This window comes from Ruditapes philippinarum, unplaced genomic scaffold (assembly GCF_026571515.1).
Source record: "Ruditapes philippinarum isolate M1 unplaced genomic scaffold, ASM2657151v2 ctg2471_1_1_1_1, whole genome shotgun sequence".
Taxonomy (NCBI): domain Eukaryota; kingdom Metazoa; phylum Mollusca; class Bivalvia; order Venerida; family Veneridae; genus Ruditapes; species Ruditapes philippinarum.
This window is the reverse complement of record NW_026855096.1, coordinates 1-23252: the sequence shown is the minus strand read 5'-3', so window position 1 is coordinate 23252 and position 23252 is coordinate 1. Positions and strand designations below refer to the sequence as shown.

The 23252-nt window shown below is 31.3% G+C and overlaps 1 protein-coding gene across 1 annotated transcript in view; it reads right to left on the bottom strand.

Moving 5' to 3' along the window:
* Nucleotides 1–22382, bottom strand: part of LOC132742102 (uncharacterized) — a gene marked incomplete at its 5' end in the record, with an annotated part of 93678 nt that extends 71296 nt beyond the window's left edge. The window contains 12 exons of the mRNA XM_060730422.1: nt 6373–6473; nt 7183–7353; nt 8026–8130; nt 9077–9208; nt 9698–9771; nt 13157–13292; nt 14046–14149; nt 14747–14826; nt 16041–16264; nt 17204–17346; nt 19306–19421; nt 22225–22382. Of these exons, the coding sequence (XP_060586405.1) occupies nt 6373–6473; nt 7183–7353; nt 8026–8130; nt 9077–9208; nt 9698–9771; nt 13157–13292; nt 14046–14149; nt 14747–14826; nt 16041–16264; nt 17204–17346; nt 19306–19421; nt 22225–22382 (1544 nt within the window). The remainder of the gene's footprint in view (nt 1–6372; nt 6474–7182; nt 7354–8025; nt 8131–9076; nt 9209–9697; nt 9772–13156; nt 13293–14045; nt 14150–14746; nt 14827–16040; nt 16265–17203; nt 17347–19305; nt 19422–22224) is intronic.
* Between the last annotated feature and the right edge of the window lie 870 nt (nt 22383–23252).

Below are 23252 nucleotides of genomic sequence, written 5' to 3'. Positions count from 1 at the left end.
AAATTATTATATTCAAATATGACAAATAGATTCAAAAATGATAAAATAAAAAAACTTACAGGCGGAGAAAAGTTGATTTAAACGAAGTTAATGTACACCAAACGATTTCTATTATTAACTCAATTTGTCTTGATATTTGTTACGTGAGGCAACGCTCCTATTTTTATATTTACAGACTAATGCGCGTGTAGTCTGTGACCTATATCCGCGTGACATACCCAGTCTGAACACAAATGAGCCGCGTCACGACAAAACCAACACAATGGGCCCGCGACCAGCATGGATCCAGACCAGCCCGCGCACCCGCGCAGTCCGATCAGGATCCACGCTGCTCGCTAACAGTTTCTCTACTTGTAATAAGGTTTGTAAGCGCAGGCGGGTCCGGATCCATGCCGGCCGCAAACCCACCACGTTGGCCCCGTCGCGACACGGCTAAAATGATCTATATTAAGTAGCGGGGAATCGGAATCTTTTGCTTGAGTAATTTTAATTGTAAACGTTGTAAAACGGTATGTTTACATAAGGCGAGACGGAATTTTTTCTATCTTTTTTTTTTTAAATTAAGTTTCAAAAAGCTGTAATTGTAGTCTGATCTAAATTTGTATAAATGCCTCGTTAAACATTTTGACCTGCCAGTCATTTATGTTGCAATCCAATCAAGTTATTATCCAAAAGATAATTCCTTTGTTTACATTGGTGATTAGAACTGCACTGACCACACCCCGCCAAAATTTAAAATACAGAAGACTGTCATTAAGGTAATCATTCAATCGAAATCATAATATTTAAGTTCTATTCTAATTCAATATCAGACTTATTGGACATTGGTAACAATAATAATTAATTAATTAATTGATTGATCAATTAATTTATTCATTTATCTATCTATCAACCTATGAATGAATGAATGAATGAATGAATGAATGAATGAATGAATGAATGAATGAATGAATGAATGAATGAATGAATGAATGAATGAATGAATGAATGAATGAATGAATGAATGAATGAATGAATGAATGAATGAATGAATGAATGAATGAATGAATGAATGAATGAATGAATGAATGAATGAATGAATGAATGAATGAATGAATGAATGAATGAATGAATGAATGAATGAATGAATGAATGAATGAATGAATGAATGAATGAAGAACGAACGGACGATCGAACGAACGATCGAACGAACGAATAAGTAAATAAATAAAAAATCAAAAAAATCATTCATTTAATTATAAATATATAAATAGACAGATAATAAATAATTAACTGAATAAATTAATAACTCAATAAACTAATAGAAAATTAAACTTATAATTTAATTAAATGAATAAATGAATAAATAAATTAAAAATTTAGTCAATTGATAAATTAAAAAACTAATAAACTAATAAATTAATAAATTGATTAGATAAATAAATTAATTTATAAATTTATAAATTCATAAATTAATTCATTCGTTAATGTAACAAATGTCCAATTAGTCTGATATTGAATTAGAATGGATCTGAAATATTATGATTTCGATTGGTCAATTACCTTAAGTTTCAATACCAGTATAACGGTCACCTGTACATTAAATTTGGGCGGGGCGTGGTCAGTGCAGTTCTAATTACAAATGAAAACAAAGGAACTAGCTTTCGGATAATAACTTGATTGGATAGCAACATAAATGACTGGCAGGTCTGATTGCCCCCTAAAAGAATGTTGACACCACTTGAACGTGTGAAAAACATAACCATCGAAGGTCATAAATTACGTATTACATCCTTTTGTTCACAGAGATCAATTAAGTTTTATTTCCCTTCATGATGGGGCTTTTTCATAACAGCATTATTATATTAAAGACACACACACACACACAGAAAAAAAAAGAAGAAAAAAAAACACGGTTTAGAAGAATGATAGAAATTAAAGAAAATGATGACGTTGATCATTTGAAAATAAATATTTCATATATAATAATGCAAGTTATAATAATTTATACATGTGCGCCGTTTGTAACAGAAATTACAGCGTTTAGGATGTTTTCTCGTCTGTTTCATTGATCTCTTTCTTTCTTTGTAATAATTGAATGGCTATTTGTGTAAAAAGCGGCGTTTTTGAAAATCGTGTAGGCACGTTCATTTAGAGCACTTAAATAACAAATCATTTTTTACATAAATTTAACTTGTACAACACGCCAAAAGAAACAAAACAGCATATATTTTAATGTATTAGCGAGGAAAAGAAATACACATAAGTAAACTGACATGAAGGTTAACAAAATAAGGTAGTGATTTTCCTATGTCATCAATTAATATGGCGGCAGAAACTACCGATTACTTATTTATTTATTATTTATTTTTTATATATTATCTCATTCATTCATTCATTCATTCATTCATTCATTCATTCATTCATTCATTCATTCATTCATTCATTCATTCATTCATTCATTCATTCATTCATTCATTCATTCAATATAAATAGGTTGATAGATAGATAAATGTATTTCTTTTCCTCGCTAATACATCAAAATATATGCTGTTTTGTTTCATTTGGCGTGTTGTACAAGTTATACATAACCAAACAAATATGCTTTTGATATTTAAGTGCTCTAAATGAACGTGCCTACACGATTTTCAAATACGCCGTTTTTAACACAAATAGCCATTCAATTATTCAACTGGATTGTAAACAAAGAAAGAAAGAGATCAATGCAACGGACAAAAAACATCCTTAAAGCTCTAATTTCTGTTACAAACTATGCAATTTACGGCGTACATGTATATATAATTTGTAAATTTACATTATTATATATGAACTATTCATTTTCAAATGATCAACATCCTCATTTTCTTCTTTCTTATTTTTTATCATTCTTTTGAACCGTGTTTTTTCTGTGTGTGTTTTGTGTGTGTGTCTATGCTATTATGAAAAAGCCCCATCATGAAGGGTAATAAAACTTAATTGATCTCTTGGAATCAAAGGATGTGTAATATGATACGTAATTTATGACCTTCGATGGTTATGTTTTTCACACGTTCAAGTGGTGTCAACATTCTTTTAGGGGGGCAATCAGACCTGACAGTCATTTATGTTGCTATCCAATCAAGTTATTATCCGAAAGATAATTCCTTTGTTTTCATTGGTTATTAGAACTGCAATGACCACACCCCGCCCAAATTTAATGTACAGGTGACTGTCATACTGTTTATGAAACTTACGGTAATCATCCAATCGAAATCATAATATTTCAGATCTATTCTAAATCAATATCAGACTAATTGGACATTGGTTACTTTAATGAATGAATTAAATTATTAATTTATAAATTAATTAATAACTTTATTTATTTAATCAATTTATTAACTTATTGGTTTATTTATTTATTAATTGATTTATAAATTTATTTATTTAATTAATTTATAAGTTAATTAATTTATTAGATTATCAATTTATTGATTTATCAATATATTAATTCAATTATTTATTTTCTATCTATTTATATATTTATAATTAATTGAATAAATGAATGAATGAATGAATGAATGAATGAATGAATGAATGAATGAATGAATGAATGAATGAATGAATGAATTTATTTATTTATTTATTTATTTATTTATTTATTTATTTATTTATTTATTTATTTATTTATAAAATAAACTAATTGATAAATAAATAAATAAATAAATAAATAAATAAATAAATAAATAAATAAATAAATAAATAAATAAATAAATAAATAAATAAATAAATAAATAAATAAATAAATAAATAAATAAATAAATAAATAAATAAATAATCGGTAATTTCTTTTGCCATTCTAATTGATGACGTGGGATATTAATTTGTTAACCTTCATGTCAGTTATACTTATGTGTATTTCTTTTCCTCGCTAATACATTAAAATATATGCTGTTTTGTTTCATTTGGCGTGTTGTACAAGTTATATTTATGTAATGAAAACAAATATGCTTTTGATATTTAAGTGCTCTAAATGAACGTGCCTACACGATTTTCAAATACGCCGTTTTTAACACAAATAGCCATTCATTTATTCAACTGGATTGTAAACAAAGAAAGAAAGAGATCAATGAAGCAGACGAAAAACATCCTAAACGCCCTAATTTCTGTTACAAACTATGCAATTTACGGCGTACATGTATATATAACTTGTTAACTTACATTATTATATATGAACTATTCATTTTCAAATGATCAACATCCATTTTTTCTTCTTTTTTTTTAAATTTTTTATTGTTCTTTTAAACTGTGTTTTTTTTCCTTTTTTTCTTTTGTGTGTGTGTGTCTCTCTTATAATTATGCTGTTAAGAAAAAGCCCCATCATGAAGGGTAATAAAAGATAATTGATCTCATTGCTAATTAGAACTGCACTGACCACACACCGCCCGAATTTAATGTACAGTTGACTGTCATACAATTAATTAATTTATTCATTTAATCAATTTATTAAAAAAATATTTATTTATTAATTCATCAATTTATCAATCTATTAATTTATTTATTGATTTCTTTATTTAATTATTTATTTATATATTTATATATTTATAATTAATTGAATGAATGAATGAATGAATGAATTTATTTATTTAGAATTAATTAATTAAATTGACTGTCATACTGTTTAAACAATTTTTTTAAATATTTCTACAATGTATAATAATACTTATTTATTTAAGTCTCATTCATGCACATACACAAATAAAATTCATAAGCAAACATAAAACACAGAAAAGTACATGACCATTGAATCATTGAATTATAAAAGACTAGTAAAACATTTATAATAACACGAAACTATCATACTTATCATAAAATTATATCCTACTATAAATAATAACTACACAGAACAAATACTATAAATTAATGGAAAGAAATATACATTTACATATTTATATGATTAAAAAAAAAACAGTCGCTATTAATGTTTATGAAACTTAAGGTAATAATCCAAGCGAAATCATAATATTTCAGATATATTTTAATTCATTATTAGACTAATTGGACATTTGTAACATTTATCATAAACCAATTAATTAATTTATCTATTTAATCAATTTATTAAAAAAATAATTTATTTATTTATTAATTCATCAATTTATCAATCTATTAATTTATTAATTAATTTATTTATTGATTTCTTTATTTAATTAATTAAATAAGTGTATTAATTTATTAGTTTATTAATATATTGATTTATCAATATGTTAATTTAATTATTTATTTTTCTATTTATTTATATATTTATAATTAATTGAATGAATGAATGAATGAATGAATGAATGAATGAATGAATGAATGAATTTATTTATTTAGAATTAATTAATTAACTAATAAATAAATTAATAATTAATTAATTGAGTAAATAAATAACTAATTGGACCGGACCTATTTCATTTTAAAAAGGTCGGAACCGAATATTAACATGTAGAAACACTTTTACTGTTAAACTTTCGATCCAATAAGTAAAACAAAAAAAAAAAGATATAGATAAATTCTCCCATAATGTTATTCTCCCATCACGCTCTAATGGGGTATTTCTCCAAGTTAGCCACCATGGGAGATTTCTCCCATTTTAATTTTGGGAGGTTTCCGCACCATTTTAATTTTGGAAGATTTCTCCCATTTACTAAATGGGTTAGTTCAGCCAATGGGAGAATTGCAAAATTCTTTAAATATATTCCTCGAATACTTATAAGTTTATTATAAGTATTATATATTCAACATATGTAAAAATATTTAGAAAAAAAAAAATATTTTTTCTCCCACGGTTTTATTCTCCCACTTTAAGAAATGGGGTTTCAACCCCACTTAAGTCCCAGTGGGATACGTAAAAACCCGTGGGAGAATTGAAAAACCCCATGGGAGGTCACACTTTGAACGCTCACACAGCGTTTAATTATTGCGCTATCTTTGTGTAATCGGTCAATTATCGTCTATTTTTATCCAAATTACTGTTTGATTTAACTTTTTGTATTGAAACTATGTTAAAAAGGGTAGTTGAGTTTGCGAAAATTCCGGATTTGCAAACTTATTCCGGAGGCTGTTCAAAGAGAAACAGGTACCTGCTTCAAACAAAAAGACAACGGATGAAGTATAAATCAAGGATGACCTGCTTAATTTCAAGAATCATCATAGGGACTTGGCCATTTTTTAAAATTTCTAACAGTCCATTTATAATATTAGAGATGGTTTGACCATTATATTTGAGAGTAAGGTAAACAACAGAATAAAGCCTGACCAGACAGCACAGACATACAGGATGACTGAGTTTGTTGTTGTTTTTTTTTTTACTGGAAGCAAAGCATTTGTAATTTCAGGATTGTAACTTTAACTAGAACATTTATTTGGAAATAATACCCAGTACTGTCCTGGACTTGTACCATCCACCCATTTGAAGGTATCGGAAACCTTATCATACTTGAGTCCTATCCAGGCAGTCAATATCTTTGACTGTTGAACTGAAGAAGAAAAAATAATAAAAATATGAGTAAAAACTTGTTGGCCTTTTCTCTTATACTTTAGTACAGCTTGCACTCATTATAGCAAATAAGTCGTCCAGTTAGCTCAATAGGTAGAGTGTTGGACTTCGAATCGGGCGACCCGGGTTCGATTCCCGAACGGCGCGGGTCACTTTCATTGAGACTGATCATGAAATCCTTTCTATGGTCATTTGCACTGTACCTCTGCTCTGGCATGTACAGAAATTTCAGTGCAGGCAACTAGTACTGGTAAACTGCTTGACAGCCTGTCAGAACCCATGCAGTGGTTGAACTGTGCTCTGGTGAATTCAATGTGGCTTACTGTTGTGATCCAAGGGAAAACTACCAACACCACCACATTACAGCAAAAAAAACATAATAAATTATTCTCCCCTTTAACAAATATTGCTGTAATTATCTCAATTTCAGCACTTTTTATTTCTATACAAATCAAGAATAAATTATATAAATTGGACTTCACAAAAAAACTGTTATCTTTTTTATTCCTGTTTCTTTCTTAAATTTTACTATTTCCTTAAATTCAACAAAACAGTATAATAATTATAATATTTGCTTTGCATCCCTCTATATTCATATTATGCTTTTATATCAGTATGTCCGAATACAATGTATAATTTTCATTGGTTTATGCTGAGCAATAAACTATCTTGTGCACTCCTGTACATACCAGTAACAAATGACATCTCATATGGGTCTCCAATGACAACCAGATAAGCACCGGAACTCTTGCAGAAATCATTGGCATCATACCAGTTCTTCAATGACTGGTTCCCTACTGGACCAAAATAATAGCACTCTGTCTGATACAGGACCCAGTCCTTATCACAAACATAGTTCACTAAAATTATGTAAAAATGATATATGATGACATATAATCCATGAAAAAGATTAATATTGCTGTTTCAAGGTATTTTTAGAGTACAACTTCAGAGTTTTTTAGACGTCATCTCCAGGGGGAGTCAACAAATCAGTTCTTATTACCAGATTTACATGGGTATAAAAGGTCGGGTCTTGAGACCATGCTAATTTAATGGAGCTAATGCCTTTAAAATGCATTTACTTAGAAAATAGATATCAATTTCAAGTGCAAAGAAAAATGAATATCTATTTACACTCTTACATGCTAATAAAAAAAGAGAATTGATAAAAAAAACATGCTAAACTACATTGAGTGTAGAAGTAATTTTCCCGACATCATTTGGTTTACTGACATCATATGGCATGTAAGCATTCTTTTTTTGTGCTGTGCATATCATGTTATAATACACTTGATAGCCCTATCTGTTTAATAGGGGACTAGTATGAAGCATGTTAGAATTAATTTTATTTTGAACATTTGATGTAGAATCTTCATGACAATTTAGTTCAAGAATACACCAGCATGGTCACATACTATTGGGGGGGGGGGGGGGGAAGATTGATTTTTTTTTACCAATATCGTAACATTATCACATATTTTCTTAGGGTTGGACATTATTTAGTAACAAGGTAACTGTAAGAGTAAACAAACCTGGCGGAGTTATAGGGTTAAAGGGAACTGTTGTGATGGACATCTCACAGAAGAAAGCTGTTGGCTTGAAGCAATATACATTGGACCATCTTGAATCCATTAAACCTGTACAATAAAAATACAATAGTTCAATATACATGTGTAGTCAAACAATAAGGTTGTCTTTATTAACACTTTCCCATCCTGAAAATGAAATGTGGTAAAATTTTGTCACCGGTATAAAGCATTGTCAGACTGAAACATGCAATCTGACCATGCTTGCTCTGTACAGTTGGCTGACTAACTTAAAATGTTCATCCTAATATCACCAAAGTTGATAATGGACAGTTTCCAAAAATGGAAAGCAGACAGGTCCATTAAATTCAGAAGGTTTAGGATTATCAATATACTCATATATAGAAAAATGTATCTTTACTGTTGAATTGTAAAATAAAATATTCATTTTTACACATTATGCAACAGTAGCAAAAGATCCTTCATTTGTTTGTTTGGTTTGGTTTTACGGCATACCAACACAATTCAGGTCTTATAGCACCAAATAGGAAAGATGATTTGGCTATTAATGAGTGTTACAAAGTTAACTTAAAGCAACACCATGGACCAAAACCACCTCACCTGCTGGATTTAAGATATGTATAGACTGCAGTAATTCTAACTCTTTTTCTGCAGTAATTCTAACTCTTTTTAGGCCCCTCTAATGATCACACAGGGTAAAATGGTGGCTGCACATCTGATTCCACATCAGTAAAGGCAACCCTTCTGCTACAAGAAGCCCCATCATTTGTAGAATATAGAATCAAATACTCAGTCTTTTTCCAATAATTACCTATGTTTGTTCAATCAAAGTCAGCAAAATATTGTTTTGCTTGCATAGTGTCACTATCTTTTGTATGCTTAAGATATGCACTTACAATTGTCACTTAGTAAGGGAGAAATATGGTATGTATTGAGATTTTTAACCCTTAACCACAAATTTAAATTTTGTAGTCACTTACATATAATACATTAAAAATATGTACACACATGAGTAACACAAACTTAAGAGTTATACCTTTAACTATGAGACCACAATCAAATCTTTTTGCAACAGGTTTAGGGAAGTTTCTGTCCCAGAGGTTATAAAAGCTCGCATTTTTGGCTGATCTTCCATCCAGCCACTGCAAAACATTTGATTGGTTCATATCTATAAAAGAAGAATGTACATGTGACTGGTTCATATCTAAAAATGAAGAATGTACATCTGACATATTCATATCTAAAAATGAAGAATGTACATCTGAATGGTTCATATCTATAATGTACATCTGAATGGTTCATATCAATAAAAGAAGAATGTACATCAGAATGGTTCATGTCTAAAAATGAAGAATGTTTCAATCAGTCTTACTATAGTTTTTATCTAAGTTTAGATATAACTCTCTTAAACAGATTTTAAATAACATTATAATTTACAAAATTAAATAGTTTCACAACAATAGTAGATATATCACTCATTAGTATCCTACAGACATGTAAATGAATCTTATCTGGGTATTATACATACATGTACAATCAAATACAACACATCATATACTACAAACTACTGACGATCAACAACAGCAGCTATGGTATCATGAAAATATTAACTATGTTATAAGCTATGGTCAAAAAACAATAAAATTGTATTGGTTACCTGAAAATCCTAACCAAGCTCTGTCCACTTTTAGTGAATTCATTGTTATATTGATGAAAGACTGTTCTTTTTGACTGAAAGTAAAACAGATATTCCATTCAAATCTATGCACTAGTAGTCCATCAGTAAAGCCATACTGACATAATACTGCAATCTGGCTATAAACAACACTTAACATCTCCTTTATTAATCTTCACATTATTTTTTACACTATGAAAATCTCATATGTCACGGTTCAGAACTTAGGGGAGAAGATTGTAAGCAGCTGGATAGCTCAGTCAGTAGAGCCGTGGTACGGTATTCCAAGAGTCACGGGTAAATAATGTAAATAATTTTAGTGAACAAATATTTATTAATAATCAAAGGCACATTATGCCTCGGGAATGAATAAAGTTTTGCATCTTTAGATAGAGCAAACATTAGTTTTATAACATTTATATAATGGTTTACGAGCATGTTAAATGGTTATCAACTGAAAGAAATAGTGCTGATTGTAAAATTATTTGCCATGAAAATAGCAAACTGTAAAAAAAAAACTACATGTAGTATTTTGACTTCCATACAAAATACTACTAATACTGTAATTGTGTTATCTTTCAAAAGGCAACATAGGCAAAAGATGATTCAGATAATTGTCCAATCAGTAATATTCTAGAAACTAAAGCAGGACATCAAACAAGAGGGCCATGATGGCCCTGAGGTCGCTCACCTGTATATAGGCCCCCCACCCCGGGCCAATTTTTACCCAAGGGCTTTTATTTGTTTATTTGAACAGACTTGGTAGACACCCATAAGAAGATGTTTCATGCTAAACATCTAAGTTCTAGCTCATTGGCATTTTTAAAAGAAGATTTTTAAAGTTTTTACTATAAACAATGTCACCCCTGGGGAAGGGCCAGTTTTGACCCCCGGGCGTTTATTTTAACAAACTTTGTAGATATTTACTTAAAGATGTTTCATGCTTAATATCTAAACTCTAGCTATTTGGGTTTTTCCAAAGAAGATTTTTAAGTTTTTGCTAAACACATATAAGGAAAATCAATGACCCCCCCCCCCCTGGGCGGGGCCAGTTTTGACCCCAGGGCTTTTATTTGAACATACTTGGTAGACACCTATTAGAACATGTTTCATGCTAAATATCTTAGCTCTAGCTCTTTGAGTTCTTTAAGAGAAGATTTTTTAAGTTTTTACTATATGCATATAGGGAAAATCAATGACCCCCGTGGGCGGGGCCAATTTTGACCCCAGAGCTTTTATTTGAACAACTTGGTAGACACTCATTAGAAGATGTTTCATGCTAAATATCTTAGCTCTAGCTCTTTGGGTTCTTTAAAAGAAGATTTTTTAAGTTTTTACTATATGCATATAGGGAAAATATATGACCCCCTGGGGCAGGTTCAATTTTGACCCCAGGGCTTTTATTTGAACAAACTTGGTAGACATTCACTAGAAGATGTTTCATGCCAAATATCTAAGCTCTAGCTCTTATGGTCCTTTAAAAGAAGATTTTTTAAGTTTTTACCATATGCATATAGGGAAAATCAATGACCCCCGGGGCGGGGCCAATTTTGACCCCAGGGCTTTAATTTGAACAAACTTTGTAGACACTCACTAGAAGATGTTTCATGCTTAATATCTTAGCTCTAGCTCTTTGGGTTCTTTAAAAGAAATTTTTTTAAGTTTTTACCATATGCATATAGGGAAAATCTATGACCCCCTGGGGCGGGGTCAATTTTGACCACAGGGCTTTTATTTGAACAAACTTGGTAGACATTCACTAGAAGATGTTTCATGCCAAATATCTAAGCTCTAGCTCTTATGGTTCTTTAAAAGAAGATTTTTTAAGTTTTTAATATATGCATATAGGGAAAATCAATGACCCCGGGCGGGGCCATTTTTGACCCCAGGGCTTTAATTTGAACAAACTTGGTAGACACTCACTAGAAGATGTTTCATGCTTAATATCTTAGCTCTAGCTCTTTGGGTTCTTTAAAAGAAGATTTTTTAAGTTTTTACTATATGCATATAGGGAAAATCAATGACCCCCTGGGTCGGGGCCAATTTTGACCCCAGGGCTTTTATTTGAACAAACTTGGTAGACATTGCCTAGAAGATGTTTCATGCCAAATATCTAAGCTCTAGCTCTTACGGTTCTTTAAAAGAAGATTTTTTAAGTTTTTACTATATGCATATAGGGAAAATCAATGACCCCCAGGGGCAGGGCCAATTTTGACCCCAGGGCTTTTATTTGAACAAACTTGGTAGACACTCACTAGAAGATGTTTCATGCCAAATATCTAAGCTCTAGCTCTTATGGTTTTTTAAAAGAAGATATTTAAAGTTTTTTCTTTTGGTTGCCATGGCAACCAGAGTTCTGCATGGAATTAAATTCTTTGAACAATTTTTAAAGGTGACCACCAAAGGAACATTCCTGTGAAGTTTGGATGAAATTGGCTCAGTGGTTTATGAGGAGATGTCATTTAAAGCAAAAGTTTACGGACGGACGGACGCCGGACGGACGGACGCCGGACGAAAAGCGATCACAAAAGCTCACCCTGTCACTTTGTGACAGGTGAGCTAAAAATAATAAGTTTTTTAAAAAATAAAAATTAATGCATTTCTCTGGCGTAATGGACCTTTAATATTTTATAATAAGCGAAACAAGCAATTTAGTGAGGTAAATTACACTGAGAGTCAAGTGCAAGTATATCTAGAAATCATATCATCAATGAAGATACAGACTTTACTGTTATCCTATCTGTAATATAATCTAGATAATGTCAAATAACTACAACAAAGTTACTGAGTTCATAAAAGGTAACTGGATAAATGTCCTTAAAACAGCATGCCTCCAGATTCAGGCTAAGTTCATGAAAATTTTGAAAATGTTATTAAAAGTAAAATATTGTTGTGTGAACAAAGAAGGTAATTTACATATTACAAACGACACTTACAATCCACCTTAAAAAAAATTTATATGTCAAAATATGCAAAAATAGCACTTACTGCATTAGTCACGCAGTTGAAATATGGTGATGAATAGTGCACAATCAGTCATTAATTGCACATAATAGTAAATTATTACTTGAATTTTGAATATTTTTACTTTTCTTAAAATCCTTTCTCTCAAGTTTGATTTTCTTGAAATATTTTGTATCATCTGGAGGCATGCAGCTTTAATAATAATATTACAATATTATTTTATGTACAATGTATATCAAAACAGCTGTGGAAATTTCTTTTCTCTGCAGAATTTAACAAAATATTCATGGTTTAATATAGGCATGGCTTATAATCTATTCCAAAAATAATGGTCCAAAAAAGCACTGATCAAATTCCTGTGACAATAAATATACTATGATCCAAAGAAATATTTAAAAAAAAACACAAAAAAAAAACCAGAAACAAAACTTGCAAGGAAATATTCATAAACTGCATGTAATTAAAAGATGTATTTACTTATTTATAATAAGCAGCGTGGCCCCTATACTCTCACAGTAAGTTTTGGCATCAAACCAGGTCTTTTTGGCTGTATCTACAACATTAGGGTCATAACACCTGTCTTGATTCTGTAACCAACCTGGTGGACACACACCTGAAAATAACAAAACAGATTAATCCTTTAAAGGCACATTATGCCTCAGATTAATTTTTTCTTCTTTAGAAATTTGGAAAAATACGAGTTGAGTTTTATTACATTAAATAATATGTTTCAATAATAGTTAACAGCATTTTAAAGATGCTTATCGTCTGAATAATAATGCAATGAATGTGAATTGCTTAGTCATCAAAGTAGCAAAACTTTCACTTCCAGCAGGTGTCTAGTGCCATGTGGCAGCTGACAAAAGTTTCCCGTACCTAATTTTAGTGTTGTTATAATTTTCTGGTCCTTCGGGTTCATTGATTCCAACATTTTTAGGGGGCATGAGGGATGTTACACTTTTTATTATCCCTTATGTGCAGACTCAATCAAACCATGTCTGCAATTTTCATGTTATTTTGTTGTGATTAATGCTTCCAAGGAATCACCCTTTATCCGATTTTTTCCATACAAAATACCAAATCACTAAAACTGTATTAATTGCTAAAATGAAACAGAAGCAAAAGATGATTTAGTTAACTGGCCAATGAGTAACTTTTTGGACACTAACAGGACACCTGAAATAAAAGCTTTTGAGAAATTAAGATAAAAGCAATTTTGGGGCATAATGGGCCTTTAACCTATTAGAACCAATTTGATCAGCCTTTCAGAACCAGCCAATCAGATTCCTAAAGATTTCTTAATCAGTTTTCAAACCAACAATTCTGAGTAATTAAGTAATCTTTATACAGTATCATAAAGACTTACCGAGAGATCTATTACAAATAAACTTGAGTTGTGTATCACAGACATAATTCCTCCATGCCCAACCATCTATAGGAGAAGTTGCTGCACATGTAGAGCCATTTTGTCTATAAATAGAAATGATGTAATAGTGATAATAAAAAACATCTGAATATAGAACATGTATATGAAATTCTTTGTTCATAAATTTGAGATTTTTTTTCTTTTTGTTTCAACAATGTATGAGGGAATAACATTACCACTGGGAGATTTGTAGTGAACATTGTTAAATGCCACATTTAAAGGGACAACATTGAGGTTGTTTTGGGTTTTTTTATATGAAGGGACTGGAATTTTTTTTTCAGATTTGTGTCCCATTAAAATGTTAATGGATTTGTCAGAACCAATAACTTGTATGCAAATTTTCAGATCATTCCCTCACCTGCTTTTCTAGAATATTCATTTTTATTGTGGAAATAATTGACCAAAATTGAAAAGCTTCAAAGCAGGATAAGAATTGCACTTACATGTACTTTTAATTTAATTTCTGTATTATTCTTTGCAGATATTTTCATTTTAAGTGCTTCACACTTGACCTATACAACATTTCAAACTCATAGTTTTTTTTTTTTTAGGATTTTGAGCTCAGTGGTCTTCGAGCTCCTTTAAGTCTAAAACTTTCAATTGAGTGAAATAGACATGGTGCACTATAAAAATATACTTACAGAATTTGGTTACCATAGGCGTACCATCTTGAATACCTCATAGTATCATTATTGATCCATCTCCAAGTTCTTGGCTGAACCTTAAATACATCAAACAATCCAAAAGTTTAACCAAAACAACAAGAGCCGGTTGATCCGGGCGATGCTCCTCGAATAGGTTTTGGACACAGGAAGTGATACCTCTTGTAGTGTAAGAGTTATGTCACAGACAAAGTTCAAAGTGTAAAAACAACCCAAATGTTGCGCGTGACACATTGTCTCAATATGGTGATCATTTCTGTAAAATAGTTATAAAATCCAACTTCAAATAACAAAGTTATGGGCTGGATATGATTTTGCTGCAAGGTCATGCTGTGACCTTGACCTTCAAGGTAGCGACCCAAATGTTGCATGCGACAAGTCGATTCAATATGGTGATCATCTCTGTGAAAAAGTTGTTAAATCCGACTTCAAGTAATGAAGTTATGGGCCAGACACAATTTTGCTGCAAGGTCATGCTGTGACCATGACCTTCAAGGTAGCCACCCAAATGTTGCGGGCAACATGTCCTCTCAATTATGGTGATCATTTCTACGAAGTAGTTTTGAAATCCGACTTCAAATAACGAAGTTATGGGCCTGACACAATTTTGCTGCAAGGTCATGCTGTGACCTTTACCTTCAAGGTAAAATAGTTTTAAAATCTGACTTCAATTAATGAAGTTATGGACCGGACACGATTTTGCTGCAAGATCATGCTGTGACCTTGACCTTCAAGGTAGTGACCCAAATGTTGTGCGCGACACGTCGTCTCAACATGGTGATCATTTCTGTGAAATAGTTTTAATTTCCAACTTCAAATAACAAAATTATGGGCCGGACACGAATTCCGGACATTCTTAAGGAGGGGTGTTCTTACCAGAGCTACATTATGGGGTTTTCTTTTGTTATTTCTTTTGTTCTTTTTAACCCCACAATGCAGAAAATATCCCCACAAAAGAAACGGAATGAATGACATCAAAGACATCTATTGTTATAAGAACAATAGACCAAACCCCATAATGTAGCTCTGGTTTGTAGGGACTGACGGACGGAAGGGTGGACGGATGGACAACCCGACGACTAAATGCTCCCCCGAAATTTTTTCGGGGAGCATAATAAAACAATATACAGGTAGATCTACCCCATTTTTTTTTTTTTTTTTTTAGAATGACCCGTCTATGGAACAGAATACAATTTTTTTGTTTTTTTGTTTTTTTTTGGTCACAGGCAACGATGTACATGTATAAGATAAATTATATAGAGTTTATACATACAGTATCAGAGAGTCCTATCCAAGCCACATTGTCTAATGTACGGCATGTTATAAGACTATCAAGGCTCCTAAGTTCATCGTAGTTCTTGAACAGAGTAAGATCCCCTTGGTTGGCTTGGCATGTTAGCCTAGCGTTATACCAGGATTGAGGGGTGTCAAAGAATTTTAGACATCTACCGTCACGGTACTGCCACCCATCGGCCAGGTCACATAGATCTAACATAGCTGCAAAGGGGAATTAAAAAAAAAAGTACTAAAATTTAATCTTGAATTTAATATTCAGTAAATAAAATAAGAAAACTTAAAATAAAACAAGCACAATTCTAATTCAGATACACAAATCAATTGTAAAAAAAATCACTTTTTGGCCTCATATTGACAAGGAACAAATATGAGTAAGGATCATTTGATTATAATGTTTATTCTATTTCAATATGTTATGTAGCTTTAATCTGCGTTTAACTTAATGACATCTTGCTGTTACACAAAAAACTATTCTGTACATAAATTTATAGTAACAATTAAAAACTGCTTATCGGGAAAACCTACATATTTTTGAATAAATTGAGAAAAACAATACAAAATATTTTAAGTATGAGAATAAAAATGCACATTTCTCAAATATTAAACATAATTTTTACTAAATCAGTATCAAGATTTATGTTCCATTAAAGTCATCTCTTTAAATTCAATTAAACATTAAACATAATGTAGTAATAGACTTTCAGAAAACATAAAAATATGAAGTGTGATCCTCATAAAATTTCTGATTCTTAAAGGGACTCCACTGAGGTTTTTTGACTAGATGGGACTTGAAATAATTTTTTGAGTTTAATCTTCCATTTATGTAGGTCAAGACCAATACCTTGTGTGCACAACTTCAAATAATTTGTGAACTCCATTTATCAAAAAAATTATGAAAAATGACCCTTAATTGAAATTAGCGTTGCAATGATTTTCACTCAAATCGGGCGAAGATTGGCACACAATATGATTTTCAATTTATTTCTGACTATATTTCTTCTGCATAATTATCTTTCTGCTTTAAATGTCCATGAAAGATGATCTATGAAACAAATAATTTTTTTTAAGTTTTTAGACTTTTGGACCTTAGTGGGGTCCCTTTAAACTTTTGTGATCATGTGATCAGGGTAGTTTATATACCTTTAGGTCTAACACATATAGTTCCCCAGCCATCTGTACATCTTCTAGCCTGTATAGTACCAGTATCAGGCTTGTATGGGATCAATCCTGCACATTTATTGGAATTACTATTCCTGTCTCCTTCCTTTTTCCTATACCATGGACTGAAAATAAACACATCTATATCACAGAAATGCTACATAAAATAAGGATAAATACATGTACTTTATCATAAACTATCTTTAAATTAGTGTTCAGATGTTTTAAGCCAAAGTAAGCCTTCTAGTAAGCTCAATAGGTAGAGCGTTGAACTGTGAATCTGGCAACCCAGGTTCAATTCCCGGACAGCACAAGTCACTTTCGTTGTGATTGATCATGAAATCCTTTCTACAGTCATTCACACTGTACCTCTGCTCTTGCATGTACAGATGAAATCAGTTCCTTGCATAATTGTAGGCAGCTAGTACTGGTAAACTGCCTGCCCAGGAACAATTTGGTGGCTGAACTGTGCTCCGGTAAATTCAATGTGGCTTACTGCCGTGATCAAGAGTGAAAACTACCAACACCACCACCATTAAGCCAAAGTTTAAGCAGTTAGTTTATGAAAACATTTGATCTACCACTTGATATTAAGATTTTAACCATGGCCACCTCACCATCAGCAAAGGGCTGGGGACACATTGGATTTGCTGTTGGTAGATCACAGCAGTCACTTTGCACACCAAAGTACAGTTCAGCCACCACATTGTTTCTGAGCAGGCTGTCAAGCAATTTATCAGCACCAGTTGCCTTTTCTTTCCCAAGGAACTGTTTGTTTCTGTACATGCCAGAGCAGAGGAACAGTGGGAATGACCACAGTATTTACCGATAATGTACCCCATCAATTTTGTAAGCATGTACATGATACATACTTAAACTGCCTATCAAATTATAGATATCGAACTATTCAATAAGATGCTTAGAGCAAAAAGAGGAAGCAACTCACAAATTGTGCAAATTGTTAACCAATCACTGTACTATAATACTCACACATTGCACATAGTGCAAATTGTTTACCAATCACAATCACTGTCCTGTATACTCACACATTGTGCACATTGTTTACCAATCACTGTACTGTATACTCACACATTTTGCAAATTGTTTACCAATCACCATACTGTATACTCACACATTGTGTAAATTGTTTACCAATCTCCAAACTGTATACTCAACTCACACATTGTGTAAATTGTTTACCAATCACTACACTGTATACTCACACATTGTGTAAACTGTTCACTAATCTCTACACTGTATACTCACATATTGTGTAAATTGCTTACCAATCTCCAAACTGTATACTCAACTCACACATTGTGTAAATTGTTTACCAATCACTACACTGTATACTCACACATTGTGTAAACTGTTCACTAATCTCTATACTGTACACTCACACATTGTGTACATTGCTTACCAATCACTATACTGTATACTCACACATTGTGTACATTGCTTACCAATCAATATACTGTACACTCACACATTGTGTAAATTGTTTACCAATCAATATACTGTATACTCACACATTGTGTAAATTGTTTACCAATCACTATACTGTATACTCACACACTATGTAAATTGCTTACCAATCAATATACTGTATACTCACACATTGTGTAAATTGCTTACCAATCAATATACTGTATACTCACACATTGTTTACATTGCTTACCAATCAATATACTGTATACTCACACATTGTGTAAATTGTTTACCAATCAATATACTGCATACTCACACATTGTGTAAATTGTTTACCAATCACTACACTGTATACTCAAACATTGTGTAAATTGTTCACCAATCTCTATACTGTACACTCACACATTGTGTAAATTGTTTACCAATCAATATACTGTATACTCAAACATTGTGTACATTGCTTACCAATCAATATACTGTACACTCACACATTGTGTAAATTGTTTACCAATCAATATACTGAATACTCACACATTGTGTACATGTTTACTAATCAATATACTCACATTACATTGTGTAAATTGTTTACCAATGATTTAGACTGTATTCTCACACATTGTGTAAATTGTTTACCAATCACTATACTATATACTCACACATTGTGTACATTGTAAGGTGTACCATCCATAAATGTCCATCTCCTGTTGATCAATTGCAGATTTGTCCAATACAGGATCCTTGCACTCTGTGCTAATAGATTGGTCATCCATTGCTGGAAGTATTATTATCTATGACATTTTTATATTTTCAAAACTAAATTCATTCATAAAAAAAAACTTAAAGGAATTTCATTGAGGTCCAAGAGCCTAAAAACATAAAATTTTAATTTCTTACATAGATCAGCTGGCCGGGGCACTTAAAACAGAAAGATATACAACAGATGATTAAGGAAAAAAAACACTAAGAAATAAAGTGAATATCATATTTTTTGCTATTATAAGCCTGATTTGAGTGTAAAGCATTGCAATGCTTTTAAGTTTATGGTCATTTTTCACAATGAGAAATAATTATTCTGAAAAAAAACAAACAAACAGAGTGACGGAATGATCTGAAATTTTGCAAACAAGTTATTGTTAATTTCAAAAAAAATTATTTGCAATCCCATAATGTCAGTAGAGTCCCTGTTATATACATCATAAAATTGATTATCAATTCCAGAAATTTTTCATTAAGTAAATCAATATGATGACTATGTCCAAGAGCCTACGTTCAAATATTGCTGGATAGGTCATTGTATTAAGTTCCACATCTGAGTAATGCTAATACTGAATAGGCAGTGATATTAATTATACTCTTTGGTCAAAAACATATTTAATCGGCAATGTTTACTTTAAGCAATAAATGAAGTATAAATGTGCCTAACTATTCAACAAGAGCTGTCACAGGAGACAGCGAAGCTCAACTAATAAAATACTGGACGCAATAAGAAAGACAAAACTATGAAAGAAAAATCAATTATGTATAATTATGTATTTAGTTATAGTAAAAAAATAACATTGTTAACAAAAATTCCAAGATCATGGGGAATAATTCTGGAAATAGTCACGGTAGAGCTATGAACCTTAAAACACAACATGTATGTAATGAAAAAATATATATATTTGAAGTTTGAAGTAGATACCTTACAAAGTAAAGAAGTTATAATATTTCTTAACCCTTTCACTGCCATAGGGACGGCTTAAGCCGTTTCTATAATAATCATAATAATAATTATAAATTAATAATAAAAATAATAATTAATATAAAGAAAATTATACCATCAACAAAAATTCTTATTAAACTAGCATATTTGGAAACATATATAATTATGATAATACTAATAACAAATAATAATAATAATTATATTAATTAATAATACATGTATAGTAATTTTTTAGAAAACCCTCTGGCAAATAGGTGATCAATAAAACAATTACCCTCTGGCAGCGAAAGGGTTACAGAAAAAACCTAAGTTCAAAGAGAGATAAATCTGTAAATATTGCTTCAAAAGTTATGAACCTTATCACAAAAAAGGTAATTGATGATAAGGAATAAGTTTTTGAAGTTTGAGGTTTTGTTTGTTTGTTTGTTTTATTTTGCGCCTTTTCCCAACAGTATTTCAGTCATATAGGCGGGTAGTTTCCTAATATAACCATCGTTTCTGGAGAGTTACACCAGTACTAGACTACCTTCCTCCGCGCTAAACTACCAAAGCATCTCCCGGGGATCGAACCCACGCCAGAGAGGTAACTGGATTAGAAGTCATCGACTCTAACCCCTCGACCACGGATGCAGATACCTATAAAACTTAAAAAGTTATAGTAAAACATAACATTTTTTAAGTAAAAAAATCTAAGTTTATGGGGAGATAATTCTTGCAATATTGGTGCTACTAGAGTTATGAACCTTAACACATAACATATGGTTAATGATAAGGTACATATATTTGAAGTATGAAGTTGATCCCTTAAGAAATAAATAACAGTAAAAAATAATATTTTTCAAGGAAAATTCTAAGTTCAAGGAGAGATAAATCTGAAAATAGTGGTGCTAGAGTTATGAACCTTAACACATAAGATGTGGTTGGTGATAAGGAACATATATTTGAAGTTTGAAGTTAATATCTTAAGAAATGACAAAGTTACAGTGAAAAATATTTTACTGCACCAAAACTTTAATCTGAAACCTGGACGCGGATGCAGACACAGTAGCCGAGTAGGACAGCTCTCACTATACTTTGTATTGTTGAGCTTAAAATTATTTTTAAAATGACTAATGATTTAAAAACATTTGATGCTTCATGTTTATAATTTTTAATATACCTGCATATTTTACATAATTTCATCAATTAATTACATCAAACTCACAAAAAATCTATGGAAAAGGATAAATACTAAATATAACCCGTTTTCAGTACACATAGATCTATGCTTATAAAGTTTTCTTTTTCTAATTCTTTAATATGTAAAAATTTTATTAACTTATTAGTTTTATCACTCCGTGGTTTTGAGCCTGTAAACTGGAAATGGAATAATGTCTTTTGCTTTTTAAACAAACTGGGCATGTAACGTTGGGTTTATACTATTAGGCAATCAGAAAAATGTACTTTTTTTAAAAACAGTTTTAATTTTGTGTATGTGATAAAAGAATATTATACTCGTGAAAGTTCATTACTAAATTTATTGAACATGTTGAATAAAATAATATTATGCTCCCATATTATAATTTTATTCAACTCATTCAATAAATTCAGTACTAAACTTACACTCATTCAATAAATTATTATTGAGCCGCACCATGACAAAACCAACAATAGTGGGTTTGCTATCTGCATGGATCCAGACCATCATGCACATCCACGCAGTCTGATCAGGATCCATGCTGTTTGCTATCAGTTTTTCAACTTGTAATAGGGTTTGTAAGCGAAAAGCATGGATCCTGATCAGACTGGACGGATGCGCAGGCTGGTCTGGATCCATGCTGGTCGCAAACGCACTATGTTGATTTTGTCATGGCGCGGCTCAATTTTAACTTACTAATTCGTCAGTTGAATGCCATATCCATAATGTAGCATTTCTAGAAGTACAGGCATGCTCTAGATCATGATGATTATATCTATCAACGGAGACATAGTAACAGTTGTCATAATACTCGTACCATCCAGGTTCACACTCCCCATATATACATGGTAAAGCTGAAATACAAAGGCCAAGGTCACATTGCATTTTATGTAATATATATACAGTTGTACAGCAAATTCAAGTTACTTTTCATATAATTATTATATTAAATATAATTTTATTAACCTTTTGGGGGGGGGGAATTGTTAGTTTCAGGAAAGTTCCCAGGCTTTAATTGGGAAAAACTATATCTTGCTTTGGGAGAAAAAAAATAAAAATAAAAGAAATACTACCTTAATATGAGTCATACATATCACAAACTGTGGGAAAAACTCTCCGCATTTACAACATTGTCCCCAATTCAAATGTTACAGGATTGAAATCCCCCATCATTAAAGAACACTGAAAGTTATCTGACAATAGGTGGCATACATGTGAACTCTTCCACTTTTAGCGGGAGACTCCCACTTTCTGCAGCCATATTTTCAATGATTTTTCTTGAAATAAGGGGTATTTTCACAAATTAAAGAAATCTCCTTATTTTTGATGTCAGAACTTCCTTCTTTGTTGATTGCAAATTCTACAATTTCCCATCTTTTTGAAGTAAAACCTCCCATTTCATCATTGAAAACTATTCACATGTAGGTGGGATCCTTATTATTTTCTTAGTATTTTAAAGTTTAATCTATTTCAGTTCTTTCCTTGAATTATGTTTCAAAGTTTCATATTTTCATCTTTCTCTCTGTGCAATCAAAAAACATGTTAATATTTCAAGTTATTATCTTTAGTATCAATACAAATAAATCAGGGCAAAATTATATACATGTATAGTCTCAATAAGATTTAATCAGTTTAAATGACTTATACAGACTGGTTTTTTTAATAATAAAAAAATTTTTTATATGACACCCGTATTTACACACTTAAAAAATAAGAGTTTTTTC